Source organism: Coregonus clupeaformis, unplaced genomic scaffold (genome assembly GCF_020615455.1).
Source record: "Coregonus clupeaformis isolate EN_2021a unplaced genomic scaffold, ASM2061545v1 scaf0206, whole genome shotgun sequence".
Classification (NCBI taxonomy): domain Eukaryota; kingdom Metazoa; phylum Chordata; class Actinopteri; order Salmoniformes; family Salmonidae; genus Coregonus; species Coregonus clupeaformis.
Genome location: NW_025533661.1, coordinates 60,676 through 75,386, shown reverse-complemented (window position 1 = coordinate 75,386; position 14,711 = coordinate 60,676). Strand labels below are relative to the sequence as shown.

The 14,711-nt window shown below is 43.4% G+C and overlaps 1 protein-coding gene across 1 annotated transcript in view; it reads left to right on the top strand.

Moving 5' to 3' along the window:
- LOC123484149 (transmembrane protein 131-like) overlaps window positions 1-8,316 on the top strand; it is a 34,199-nt gene extending 25,883 nt beyond the window's left edge. The window contains exon 4 of the mRNA XM_045214162.1: window positions 8,109-8,316. Within this exon, the coding sequence (XP_045070097.1) occupies window positions 8,109-8,316 (208 nt within the window). The remainder of the gene's footprint in view (window positions 1-8,108) is intronic.
- The last annotated feature ends 6,395 nt before the right edge of the window (window positions 8,317-14,711 follow it).

Here is a 14,711-nt window from a genome sequence, read left to right as displayed (position 1 = left end):
CTTGAGGTGGTGATCCGTCATCCACACTGATATGTCTGCCAGACATGCAGAGATGCGATTCGCCACCTCGTTATCAGAAGGGGGAAAGGAGAGATTAATTGTGTGCCGTCTGCGTAGCAATGATAGGAGAGACCATGTGAGGATATGACAGAGCCAAGTGACTTGGTGTATAGAGAGAATAGGAGAGGACCTAGAACTGAGCCCTGGGGGACACCAGTGGTGAGAGCATGTGGTGCGGAGACAGATTCTCGCCACGCCACCTGGTAGGAGCGACCTGTCAGGTAGGACGCAATCCAAGAGTGAGCCGCGCCAGAGATGCCCAACTCGGAGAGGGTGGAGAGGAGGATCTGATGGTTCACAGTATCAAATGCAGCAGATAGGTCTAGAAGGATCAGAGCAGAGGAGAGAGAGTTAGCTTTAGCAATGCGGAGAGCCTCCGTGACACAGAAGAGCAGTCTCAGTTGAATGACCAGTCTTGAAACCTGACTGGTTTGGATCAAGAAGGTAATTCTGAGAGAGATAGCAGGAGAGTTGGCTATAGACGGCACGCTCAAGAGTTTTGGAGAGAAAAGAAAGAAGGGATACTGGTCTGTAGTTGTTGACATCGGAGGGATCGAGTGTAGGTTTTGAGAAGGGGTGCAACTCTCGCTCTCTTCGAAGACGGAAGGGACATAGCCAGTGGTCAAGGATGAGTTGATGAGCGAGGTGAGGTAAGGGAGAAGGTCTCCGGAAATGGTCTGGAGAAGAGAGGAGGGGATAGGGTCAAGCGGGCAGGTTGTTGAAGCGACCGGCCGTCACAAGTCGCAAGATTTCATCTGATATACCCTCTACAGTATCTCTACACAAGGTGGCGTGTCGTATGAACAGCTGACCAATTTTCTCTGCTGGTTCTCACCTCTCCCTTGACGCATGTTTGTCAGGTTAACTGGTACAAATAAGGTCACAGCTAATGTTAGCTTTTTCAAGGTAGATCCAGGGATCAAATGACGACCAAACATAACTTATTTCTGCACTGTGTCTGAGGACAAAAACATGGTCTGGGGCAAGCACAGCATGCTTGCTGAGAAGGTGAATTTTGCCAGGGGCTGGGCTTTTATTGAAAATAAACACACAGCCTCTGTGCAAGGGCAGCTCTGAGCTCTCCCTCCTTCAACAAACAGTAGACCTATAAAAAGCCACCTGACTGTCTGAGAGCGCGTGGTGTCGTCATCCTAAAAGGTTTGCTTGTCTCCTAATATTTGACCATTGTTAACCAGTTTGGGTAAAATCTGGGGAGTTCTTTAGGGAAAGTTAGATTCTTTATAACTTAGTAGCCTGCATTCATAGCCATAAACACCAGTTATTTGCTTATAATGTATCTAGTAGCCTATTACATAAATAAAACCTTTTGCTTCATTGTTGACTAACACCATCTCAATTACAAGTTTTCCTTGACAGATGGATAGTGGATTGAGATACATACTGGTAGTTCAAATGCTGTTAGTTCAAAGAAAGAGGGGAGATTGGCTCCCTCCTCCTTTCAGACAGAAAAGCGCACGGGCGACCAACAATTCCAGAGTTTGATCTGTCCAGACTCCTTTTCAGAATCACATCATATCAGCTGTCAGCCACCGTTGCAAGAGTCAAGCGTCCAATCGCAGATGGCCCCCGCCATGCGCGGTTTCCCTCAGAGCGACGACCTCGTTGACCTTTTCACCTTTAACCCCCCCTCCAAGATCACTCTTCCTCCACACACACTTCCGCATTGACAAACAGAGCTGGGGGTAATGCTATCTGACAGGGTATGAACTAGCTAGCGATTATGACTGTGGACGGGGCCGGAGAGAAGAGGGAGAGAGCAGCCCTTATGTAATGGAGAACAACAATGGCCTGACTCACATTGATTGGTGTCCTGGGCTCGACTTGAAGTACAGCCTTACACTTCTAATGAGACCAGGGACGTTTGGCTCCATGTTTTGTTTTCACTGCTTGTTACACATGGTCAGGAGGAACTCATCAATATCTGTAGAGCAGTTTTACTCATTGTGAGTTCGGTCACTCTGCTAGTTCCTTATGGTTTGTTGCTAAATACTGCTTTGAGGCTCAGCATATTGTTTTGTTGGCTTAGCCTATATTTGGTGGGCACAAGAAAATATGAAAAGGTTAATTTAGATGGGCCACTGCAGACATTATTTATACTGAACAAAAATATAAAGCAACATGTAAAGTGCTGGTCCCATGTTTCATGAGCCAAATAAATGATCCCAGAAATGTTCCATATGCACAAAAAGCGTATTTCTCTCATTTTGTGCACATTTGTTTACATCCCTGTTCGTGAGCATTTCTCCTTTGCCAAGATAATCCATCCATCTGACAGGTGTGGCATATTAAGAAGCTGATTAAACAGCATGATCATTATAGAGGTGCACTTTGTGGAGGGGACAATAAAAGGCCACTAAAATGTGCAGTTTTGTCACATATCACAATACCACAGATGTTGAAGTTTTGAGGGAGCGTGAATTGGCATGTGACTGCAATGTCCACCAGAGCTGTTGCCAGATAATTGAATGTCATTTCTCTACCATAAGCTGCCTCCCAACGCCGCTTTAGATAATTTGGCAGTACGCCCAACTGGCCTCACAACCACGCGTAAACATGCCAGCCCAGGACCTCCACATCCGGCTTCTTCACCTGCGGATCGGGCCTGAGACCAGCCACCCTGATTGCTGAAGAAACTGAGGAGTATTTCTGTCTAATAAAGCTAGTTTGTGGGGAAAACCACATTCTGATTGGCAGGACCTGCTCCCCGGTGCGCCCTTGCCCAGTCGTGTGAAATCCATAGATTAGAACTAATTTATTTATTTCAATTGACTGATTTCCAATATGAACTGTAATCAGTAAAATCGCTGAAATTGTTGCATGTTGCGCGTATATTTTGTTCAGTATAGTATCCACTTCTGTAGTGGCTGAGGATATCCTTATAGTTTAAATGCCCTCATCACAATAAAAAAAAAAAGTTGTTTCACCACCAAAGTGGAAATGTTGTGGGAAGAAGTGATGCCATAGCCAGGAAGTGTGAGCGCAAGAGATTTCTCAACTGGATGTTGCTGCCTACTGTACATTTAAGTGCTTCTGCAAAAGACTGTGATGTTCTTGGGATTTTGCTGTAGGCTGCTTAAGTCTGTGTTACATTACATTTACATTTTAGTCATTTAGCAGACGCTTTATCCAGAGCGACTTACATGAGCAATTAGGGTTAAGTGTCTTGCTCAAGGGCACATCAACATATTTTTCACCTAGTCGGCGGGGATTAGAACCAGCGACCTTTCGGGTTACTGGCACAACGCTCCTAACCACCAAGCTACCCACGTGTTCTCACCAACTTGGCACGTGGGGGTGGTGACTGTTGCATGTTGCATGGGGGCTGTGTTACCACGCACCCACGCAACAAACTTTGTTCCTGACTGGGAAATTTGGAATGCTACGCGCTTTAAGCAACCTGTGTTAGAAATAATGTTGCAAGTTATAGTTGATAAGAAGCAAATTATATGTATGTTTCAATAGCAAATGTATTACACACAAAGCTATTAACTTAGCTAGCTAGCCACATTAGCATTAGCTGGCAAGCTAACATTACCACCCTACAATGAATAATGGTGCATGTTTTATAAAATTACGAACACAGAATGCATCATGCGCCCCACACATATAATATGATTCAGACGTGATGTCAGATGTCATAATATCACTCGCGACAGCTGTGCGCAGCCAGCCGCATACCCTAACCAGCCATTAGTCTACTTATCTGCTTCTTTCCAGACCCGGCGCCAGGATAAAGTGACTAAGGGGAAGTTGAAATCGTTGAGGGGGCACGCACTTTTAGGGGGTTCTTGCATTGAAATTATATTGAATTCCGCGTATAATCACGCTATACCACAATAAACAAAGTTCAAATCCCTCTGAGATGCTTTCTGAAGTGGGGCTAAGATTTCAGGCCAACCTATCTCCACTGCGCTCGGCAGGATTGACAGTGCACCTACACTCTATAGCGAGTGCCGTTTTGGTAATGAATATAGGCTAGAAGACTACAAACAGCCTATGTAAATGCAGACCGCCACACACAGCTGTCTTTCTAAAATAATGCAAACTTAATGCTGAAAGTAGTAGACTAGTTATTCATGGCATGCAAACAAAAAATACTGAATAGCAGTTTGTATAGTATACAACACAATGGATGCAAACAAATGAATGTAAACAGAACAAAACAGTGTTACCAAGTTGGCCTAGTAAACAAAACATTAGATCGACAAAAGCATGACACAATCTACATTTAGGCTAGTTACATAAAAGTAAGCAAACGCAGTAAACAAAATGCGAATGGAGATCCAAATAACCAAAATATAGACCACAGCCTACTACAGTGAGATGCAGCTATGCACAAGCTGTCTTGCCTAACAAAAAGGCCTATAGGCCCGCCTCAGACATGGAAAATCAAGCCACTCATGAGTACAGCAACACGTTGTGATATTGCACTATACACTTCAGTGGATTAAATTCGACCCACGTAATCAATTGAGCAATGCCAGCTTACCAAAACACGCTGCCAGAGTATGCGATTGTTCAAATATATATTATGTACTTGTTATTTCTGAAAATATGATTGCCTTACTATTGCTCAGGGATCTACGATCGATATTATCAAACGATACTAGGTGCTGATACGATATGTATTGCAATTCTCACGTTCTATATGTAATGTGATTCGATACTTAGATTTTATTGCGAATTTGATGTTCCAAATGTATTGGTCACCATATGTCTGCTGCAGCTGGGACGAGACAGCCAATGAGAAAACGAGTTTTGATCAGTCATGGAAATAAGTGCTGAAAGATGGAGAACAGTCCTCCCGTGTGGCTCAGCTGGTGAGCATGGCACTTGCAACACCAGGGTTGTGGGTTCGATTCCCACGGGGGGACCAGTATAGAAAAAGTACAAAAATGTATGCACTCACTACTGTAAGTCGCTCTGGATAAGAGTGTCTGCAAATGACTAAAAATGTCAAAATAATAAAACAACTGGTGTAGGTACAGTCAACTAGCGCAAAAATAATATTGCAATATTGTCAAAATATGATATGACAGGGCTCTCCAACAGGCGTTGATCGCGAGCTAACAGTAGCTCGCCAAACAATTCTGAAAGTGCATGCAATTTTCACGAAAGTTCCACCGCAAATTGTCATAAACAAATCTCACAAGTATCAGACACCGTAAGCTCCCAGCTACTGTCTAATCAACAACATTGACATTATCCTCGTCTGGTTAGCCACTATTGGCTTAAAAAGTCAAACTACAGCAATGTCTGCAAGCAATTAATTTCCAGCAATATTGCCCGTCTGTCTGTCTGTGTGTGGTGTGTGCGCTTATCACTCTGGTGTGTAGCGCCAGTTGATGTGCTAAGTCTTGTGGGTTGACAGAAATATTCCCCAAAAACCTTATCAATTAAATGTTAACTGCAAAGTAGGCTTACCTGGCAGAAGTATATCATGAATAAGTATATAATTTGTATCTATTATTTGTTATTTGCAAACTTTGAAATGAGCAGAAGCAGTCAGAACCATCACTAGACCGGCACGTTAGACAGCACTTTCCTCACTCGCTATATGCGCATTTTAAGGGCCAGATGCGCTATTAAAGGGGAATTATAAAAAAACTGAATTTGTTTTTCCAGCCCCACATGTCGGTTAAGCATTGACATGGACTCCCAGAACATCACATTTTGTTTGTCTATGAAGAATTGTAATTTTAAGATTGAAAAACAAAAGTGAGAACACAATTTTGGAAAATATATCACAGATTTTATAGGGCCCCCTTAGAGTTGTTTATGAACCATTATTTTACCAGGTATATTGACAGAACATAGTTTACTATGTTATCTTGTACAGTAAGGACCTAGGGAAAGAGTTGCAGGGGAGAGGAGAAGAATGTGCTTATTTTAAAAGCTAGAAAAAAATGAGTAGCTCACTACTTCCTATCCTTCATACCCCTGTCAAAACCATCATATCCAACTCTGAGCGTTGCCAGGTATAGGCCTAAACCTAATGTTTAGACTAGGCCTGGTGTATGACACTGTTGTATACGCTGCCAATTAAATTACACACATGGCATTGGCAATGCCCAAGACCTTTGCGAACTGTGAACTTCTGTAACCTCTGATCTATCTAGAGTGTGAACTATGATCTAAGAATATGAACATTAACTCGGGTATTCATTCACTCCACTCTGTATTCACTTCCTCTAGATGCATAGATGGTACAAGGGTTGGTGTCACAAATGGTACCCTATTCTATGTGTGCACTGCTTTTGACCAGCGCCCAGGACTTCATTGTCTGTATTACATGACTACTAACCTCAATGTCAGCTAGCCTCACCCTTGCATGTGTGTTACTTTGGAGCTTTTGGGCAGGTGAAGACATCGGCCTTTTTGCAGTTGGTTGTGTTTTTTTGTCCTGCTACGCCACAGCGAAGAGGGTATTGAAGCTCTGTGTGAAGTCTCTGCATTTAGCATGCTGAATCAGGCGCACGCACAGAGGCACAGGCACTTAGCACTGAGAAACGCATCGATCACACCCGATCGCGCCATTGCATTTTGGTACACCAGAAGTACATTCATTTCAATGGAGCGCTGCGCCTTGCCTTGCAGCATTGCGCTGCAGAGGCAGTTGCAGTGCGCTCTTCTGTATGGTGCATACGTTGGATTTATCGAACGTATGCATCAAACTGTATGCATAGACGGCTTGACAGAAATGGTAGCAGAAGGTGAATGTTGAAATTTTTGCTGCACACATATCCAGATTATGCTGTGTACCATTTTGCGCTATAACGGGATCGGTGTGATTGAGGCGTAAGGGGAGTAAACTAAGCCCCCCTCCTCTCGCCCGACCCGAGAGAGATCATTCCTTGGCTAAATCAATCATGTCCAATTCGAGCAGAAACAGAAAAGAAAAGAACCAAATAAGGGGAAAACAAAGATGATGCTTACTTTAAATCTAAGCCGAGTAGTGATGGTAATGTTCTTCATGAAAGGAATTGACTCGCCAGTCAAACCTGTGGCTTTCACTGTGCTGAAGCACAAAGTGTAAATTTTAGTATTGGCATGAAAACAGTCACTACGGCTGTAGTTATCCAATGGCTTTCTCGTAGCAGCTGTTGCTATGAGTCCATTATGCTAAAGTGAAACTATTGAACCGATAGGCCTAGATGTATATAGAGCTGTATCAAACCCTTTTTAGGATATGGGGAGTGTGTGTATGCAGCTTTGCGTGCAAGAGTCTCCCTTTCCTCTTTCTGCCCGCTCGCCCCTCGCTCTTTCGCTCCTATCAGCGATGACCCAGTGCAAAGTTGGCAGATGAGGGGTGGGGAGTGCGAATCTCACACTCCTGGCCGCTGCACCCACTCTCCTGTCTGCTCCTTCCAGCGCCCCCGGAGCCAGCCAAGCCTCCTATTACTCACCATGACGCAACGACCCACCACCAGCAGACCTCAGTAGATATTTAGGCCCACCAGCCAGAGGTTAACCCCTAAAAACTCAGTGCGAATTACCTGATCAAGTTATGTGAAGTATCAAATTATAAAAAAAATGAAATAGTGCGCTCCAGTATAAATGGATTTCCGCTTGTTGTCAGTGGCCAATTACGGCTATTCATTGCTATTCAACCTCTATCTTTTGAATAGCCATTGGTTTCTTCCCTCCCTTCCCACTTCACGCTGGCGGTGATGTATCTTAATGATCCCAGTGGCGGAGGTTTTACAGACTAGAACAAGAAGGGTTACTAGGATATAATGACACCGCCCCCCACCTTTTATTCTACAACCTCTCATCATCTATGGCGGTGGAAAAAAAAGCTTTGTCTCACCATAATAACACATTGGATTGGCGAGAACAAGAGGGGAGCTAATAACCAGTGCTCTAGCCGGGCTTTCATATTGTAATGCCCACTTAAGATAGCTTTGTTTCACCATAGATATATTTAGAAGCTCTTTTCTCCTTTCTTTCTTCCTCTTCTCTTTCTCCTCTCTTCCTTTAATTAGCTAGCACACAGCGCTAATGCCAGAGCTTCCTCTCCTCTACAGGCAGGTCATTGGAGCCGTGAAACAGACACCCAATCATTGCGCTCGCACAGATGAGGGAGTTGGATACAAGACGGTCGCCAACGGAATTAGCCAACTGCCACCGTCCCGAATTCTTATCTCTGAGCTTCACTCTCTTCACTCTGTATGCGAGTTGGTTCTGCTATATGACCGTAAAAATCGTCAACTCTGTTTGTTTGAAGGGGTGTAGGGGAGTTTTGCTAGTGCCTTTTTTTTCCCTACTTGGCTATCATCATACATTGCTGAATGTGTGCTTGCGAGTGTAATTTTGGTCAATATTAGTTGAGCAGGTGTTTAGGCCACTGTTTTTGCCTCAGACTTTTTCTGATTCCAAATATTTTGAAACGCAACCTAATGCAGTGATTGTCATGAAATGTGGGTTAACAAATTAGGCTTTTTTTGTTATTTTACTGTCAGAATGTTAAGAATTGTTTTTGTTCAGTAGATGAATTTGCCTTTATGTGCACTAATATTATATTTAGGCCTAGGTATTAATCTAACAGTAAATGTAATGTCCTAAAAATAACTTTGCAATGTGGCCTAGTGCACTTGCGATGGCCAATGTGGAAATTTGTGCGCCCCGTATTTCAAAGCCATATCAGATATCTTCATTATAAAACAGTGTGCTTTGAGCTCAATGATCGCTAAGAAATAAAATGTATATCTCCAGAAGGCTGATATCTTTAATACCCGCAATTGCATTTTGAAATGTTATACAATCACGGGGGCCACACGAGATTGTGAGAGGCTCGCTTATTACAGCAGCCGGCCCCAGCGAAACAGGCAGGCACAGCAGCAGGGCAGACACTTTTATTATAGGAAGGATAATGCAATTTACTGTTTAACAAATCATGGTTTCATCCACCCAAACAATAGGATGATTGAGGATGATTTATTATTAATGACCAGATAGAATGTGCAGCCCACACCAGTGCGACTATAAAAATTTGTAACTTGCACAGCCAAGTCCAAAGGTCGCAAAATACAACTAAATTGTCTCAATCTGGACATCTGACAGATGCATTTGTACTGAATGTGTTTGGCTGGGTACATCTCTGGCTATAGAGGAAACCAAATGACAAATCGTTTCAGCTTATCCTTATAATGCACCACACGGGTCGGGACATTAAACACTGAACAGGGTTCCGAGTTTATCCGAGTTTATCAGTGTCAGAGAAGAGTTGGTATGGTTGTGTTCATTAGGCACCAAACAAAACGGACTGAAACGGGGAGGGACTTCCTGGGCTTGTCCAACAACAAACGGTCAATATTGCTTTATGTTGCAAATGTTTTCCGCTGCGTGTCCCTAATGAATACAACCCCATGTCAGAAGAGACCTTCCTGTATGTAAACTCTGTTCCTGTCAACAGTCTGAGCCATGATTAAATCTGTTTGGGCCAGATTAGGCCACGAGGGCAGAGCGAAACAGTGGGCCCCAGCAATATTCAAATTAACCCCAACTTCCTGTTGAAACCCATACAGGTAATAGACACTCTCTCAGGGAGATGCTTTTTAGGCTCATTACTGTTTTCGTGACACAGGGAGATTTTAGTTGACTGAAGTTACTACACTAAACAAAAATATGAACGCAACATGTAAAGTGTTAGTTCCATGTTTCATGAGCTGAAATTAAAAGATCCCAAAAATGTTCCATATGCACAAAGCTTATTTTTCCAAATGTTATGCACAAATTTGTTTACATTCTTGTTAGTGATCTTTCCATCCACCTGACGGGTGTGGTATATCAAGAAGCTGATTAGACAGCATGATCATTACAGAGGTGCACCTTGTGCTGGGGGACAATGAAAGGCCAGTCTAAAAAGTGCAGTTTTGTCAGACAACACAATGCCACAGACGCCCCAAGTTTTGAGGGAGCGTGCAATTGTCATGCTGACTGCAGGAATGTCCACCAGAGTGTTGCCAGATAATTTAATGTTCATTTGTTTACCATAAGCCGCCTCCAACGTAGTTTTAGAGAATTTGGCAGTAAGTCAAACCGGCTTCACAACCGCAGACCATATGTATGGCGTCACGTGGGCGAAGCGGTTTGCTGATGTCAACATTGTGAACAAAGTGCCCCATGGTGTCGGGTGGGATTATGGCATGGGCAGGCATAAGCAACGACAACGAACACAATTGTATTTTATCGATGGCAATTTGAATGCAAAAACATACCCTGACGAGATCCTGAGGCCCATTGTGAGGCCCATTAAATTAAAGGTATCTGTGACCAACAGATGCATATCTGTATTCCCAGTCGAGAAATCCATAGATAAGGCCTGATTAATTCATTTCAATTGACTGATTTCCATATGAACTTTAACTCAGTAAAATCAATGAAATTGTTGCATGTTGAGTTTTATTTTGTTCAGTATATATTGAGCAACAGTTTCACACTGTCCATGTGAACGCGTAGATACCGGACATTTACCTCAGTATCTAAGGAGATGGGTGGTTTTGAGTTACATAAGACAGCCTTGTCTTTTCAGGCACATTTAGTCCACGGTGCATTTCAGGTGTTGGTAAGTTATTTAAGACCTGTGTCTTTGATAGGCTAACCGCTTTTCTCCCCAAAACTCTTCATTCCCTACCTTCTAGTCAAAATGCAGATTATGTGAAAATGGAGACTGCTGATCTTTCCTGTCACGCCGGATGACACATTCATTGTTGTAACCTTCAACGCCATGCAAATCCTCCAACTATTTATCCTGCTTTGTAAAACATGTCTCAGCAAAGACTGTACTTGTCAGACACTCCCCCATAGCAGCCATCTATAAGCCTGGATCGGAGGGCTGGAAGCCACAAGCTGCTCTCTGTTTCGTCTTTCAACATGTAGCCTAGGTACATTTGTGTCATGTCGATTGCACATTATGTTCTCAATTCTCATAAAGCTTCAACGCTAGATCCTGATAAGATCACATTCTGGAAATGTTAAAGACCACCTCAAGGGTTAACAATGTAGCCTATTTTGTCATATGGAGTTACCGAAAACTTGTAAGTCCTGATTGTGTTGTTTTCTAGCATTGACATGTACCTTGTTGTAGCTACATCCATAGCCTACATGTAGCTTGATGTCAATGTAGCTGTTGATGCTGCAAGCTAGCTGTGAGAGGGTTAACTTTAGGGCAGAATGTAGATTTCATCATTTTGATTTAATCTCTCTAGGATCAGGATGGAAAAGTGAATGGCCTTGGGCTGTGCTAGGCTATATATTTTTACACTGGCTGTGGCAAGCCTTCTGACTCACTGGGTACTCATCAGTCAGTGTGTTTTTGAGGAATGTAGCTCACACAAGACATTGCTTGCCTCAGTTTGGAGCAGGGTTTCCTTTAGGGAAATGTGGCGCCCGGACATTATGACCGGCAACATTTTAATATAAATTACCGGACCCGTATGCATTGGGAGCGTAATCTGATTAGGGCGCCCACCCACGCTGCTCAGAATTACAGAAATCACATTTAGAATATGGTCATTTATATTAACAGAACATGCAAGTCGAGGATGCAACAACGCGTAGTCCTTTTTACCGAACTCTGATGTGCACTTTGGAGATGTTAGAATAACTGTCCACATTTACATTTCCTCAACCAACAAGACAAGTAACGAACAGCAAAATCACTATGTCAATCTACTATAGTAGAAAAGTTTAGGCTACCTATTCTATTGGTTAGCTTGTCGAGAAAGAAATAGCCTATTTCAAACAGACTCAGGGACAGTTGTGAGACGATAGATCCCAAATTCATACAACTAATAGGACTAGGCTACATAAAAAATAATGTTAAAGCAATGAGTCTGATGCAACAGATCAGAACGTTTAGCTAAGAATGTTGATAAACTTTTATTTCTTCACATTTATAGGCGCAGCAATGTGCAGAAGGCAGTAGGCTATGTGTGAATGTTTGTTCCATAATGCAGTTAGCGGGAAAAACACCATTGTCAAAAGGGCACTGCGCATGCAGCGCCTTCATGTGACAAAGATGGAAATGTCCGTTAGAAATTTAGAAAGAGAGGAGATCCCACTAGGGCTACTTTGAAGCAAGGTAAGACATGCCTTGTGTATTAAAACATTCAGGTTTCAAACAATTAAGCATTTGTTTTCAAAATGCATACTGCTCCAGCTCATTGCAAAGTGTTGTGTGACGCGCTGATGAAGCCTGCCTTCCGAGTTCAAAAATATTTTGGAACGGTCATCCAACTCGGAATTCCAACTCGGGAACTCTGGCCTCTTTCTAGAGCTCTGACCTGTAGGTCACTGACATCATGATTTGACCTTGTATTTTCCAGTCTTCAAAGCACCACAAGATTCTGCAGTAGCAGCTCTTGCACTGTCTGACAGATTTTCTACTCAAGGCTCTGTATCTGTATGCTGTACCCGCTTGATAAATAAGATGCGTAACTAATATACTGTACACACGCACCAATTTAATTCCACAAAATTATCAAATTAACCTGTAGGCAGATAAGAATGACAAGTCAAATGTATTTCCATCGACTTGTATTGCCATCAATTAATAGGCAAAAAGCATTATTTCGCAATGGGAGTTTTTATTCCTCTCCCGGACACTTGGCCGCACCAATTTTATTTATTGGCTTTTCAACAACGCCTATTACCGCCTAAAGGAAACCCTGGTTTGGAGGTATCTTGAAATCTACCTCCGATCAGCCTTCTTGTATGTGTTTATAAATCAAAGTGGTGTTTGTTGTGTGAACTGATTAGGCCTTAGTCTTTCTCAGGCTTGTCCTTCCAAATGCTTTTAGACAATTGTCACAAGCCTCATGCCAGCGGTGTCTGGACATCCACTGCCAACAGCCTCTCTCTCTTTCCATGCCCTTCATGTACCCAATGCCCCGTGACCACAGCATGAACTTTCTCCCCTTCACCGCTCCCTCCTCCCTTCTTCTCCCTGTTGTCTTTTTTTATACCTCCACACAGCACACCGCATTGCAGGCCAGCGATGCAGATCCCTAGGATGCTATAAGCGCGTAGCATTTGACTGGTATGAGAAGCTGTTAATAATGTGAATAACCACCCCTAGCCTGAATATATTCATGGGCTATTTTATCCTCTCCGCAATGACTGAGGGAAGCTGCCTCTCGACCCGCAACCACCCGCAAAGTGTCTCTGTCTGAACCAAATTCAGAACCTCTGCAGGTGGGTTAGCGTGCTTCAGGGATGGTATATGTTCTCTTTTATTCTTGGGAAATTGTGCGTAGGTGAGCGTGTGTGAGACCATTGAAGAATAAGACATTTTAACATACAAGTCTTTTTTAGAACATGAGTCTGGAGTAGGACTAGGGTTTTTTTGGCAGAATCAGAAGTGCATATTATAACATTTGAATGTTTATCATGATAGTGATATGAAGTGCGATAGACGGCATTCTATTGGACAAGTTTAGTTGATAAAGGTGTCCATTCAAATCCATTATACCTCATTAGGAGCCTATACTGTAGGAGCCATACTTCCATCATTAGCAGGGTTAGGGGCAACCAATTCAGAAAGTAAACCAAATTCCTATTCCAAATTGTCCTTATTGTATCACCCCACACGATATTCGCCCAGCCCTACAGGAAATTGAGCTCAGTGCTTCAGGTCTGCTTTATAATATGAGTCACCTCAACAGGCACCACCCAACAGGACATACAGTTCAACAATCACTCTGCTCCAGAACATTCGCTACATCTGTACACACTGTACAATCCAGTAAGTCCCCAGTAGTAGCCATCCACTGTGCCTCTCTCTCAACTCTTCCACCCCTCCCCTGGGTATGTGAGTCGGGATCCCAGCTGTTGAAAGCTTGGACAGGAAACTGACTGTCTGGAACTGATGGAGAGAGCTCGCCAGCTTCCAGCTCACCCGCGCCATCCAGCAGGTTGTCCGTCCCGAAGTGTGAAAACATGGCTTCTTCAATGTGTTGATTTTATTCTTATCTCCCAGGGAGGGGGTGTGTGTGTGTGTAGGGTCTTCTTGCGCTTGTGCTCTTTAGGGAGGTTTTGAAGAGTTTCCATGTGTGTTCTGGTGATGTTAGTGGGAGTTGAGGTATACTTGGGTCTGTTTATATAGGTGATGATTGGAGTTGATGTTGATGACATGCTTGACACACAGATCTCCCTTTTCCGACTTCAGCATACTGAGCTAGCCAACTTCATGTATCATTGTGAACCCCACAATCTACACCTATATTGTGTTAAAGCTAGTTAGGGTCCTCAGAATCAGTGTTCTGTCTCTCTGCCGCCAACTCACTGAACAGCTGTGGCAGCCCTCTGTCAACAGGGCCAGATCAGGTTCTCCCCTCACACACTGCAGCTGCCGGCTCCCTGCTGTGCGGACCTCCTCACAGTGCTCAATAGGATGGGACATCACACACACTGGCCACCACGAACAACGCACTGGTCGCAGCAGGGTGGCAGAAATGACCTCGCACTTCAGCCGGCATATAGTGTGTCATTGAGAGGGAGAGCGCAAGTTCACTTGTTGATTTTTGGTAAGAGTGGATGTGAGAGAGTAAGGGATAGGGTGTGTGTACATGTATACAATTGAGTTCCCATTACAATATGTTGTAGGCTGTGTGTGGGGGTTTCTTTTT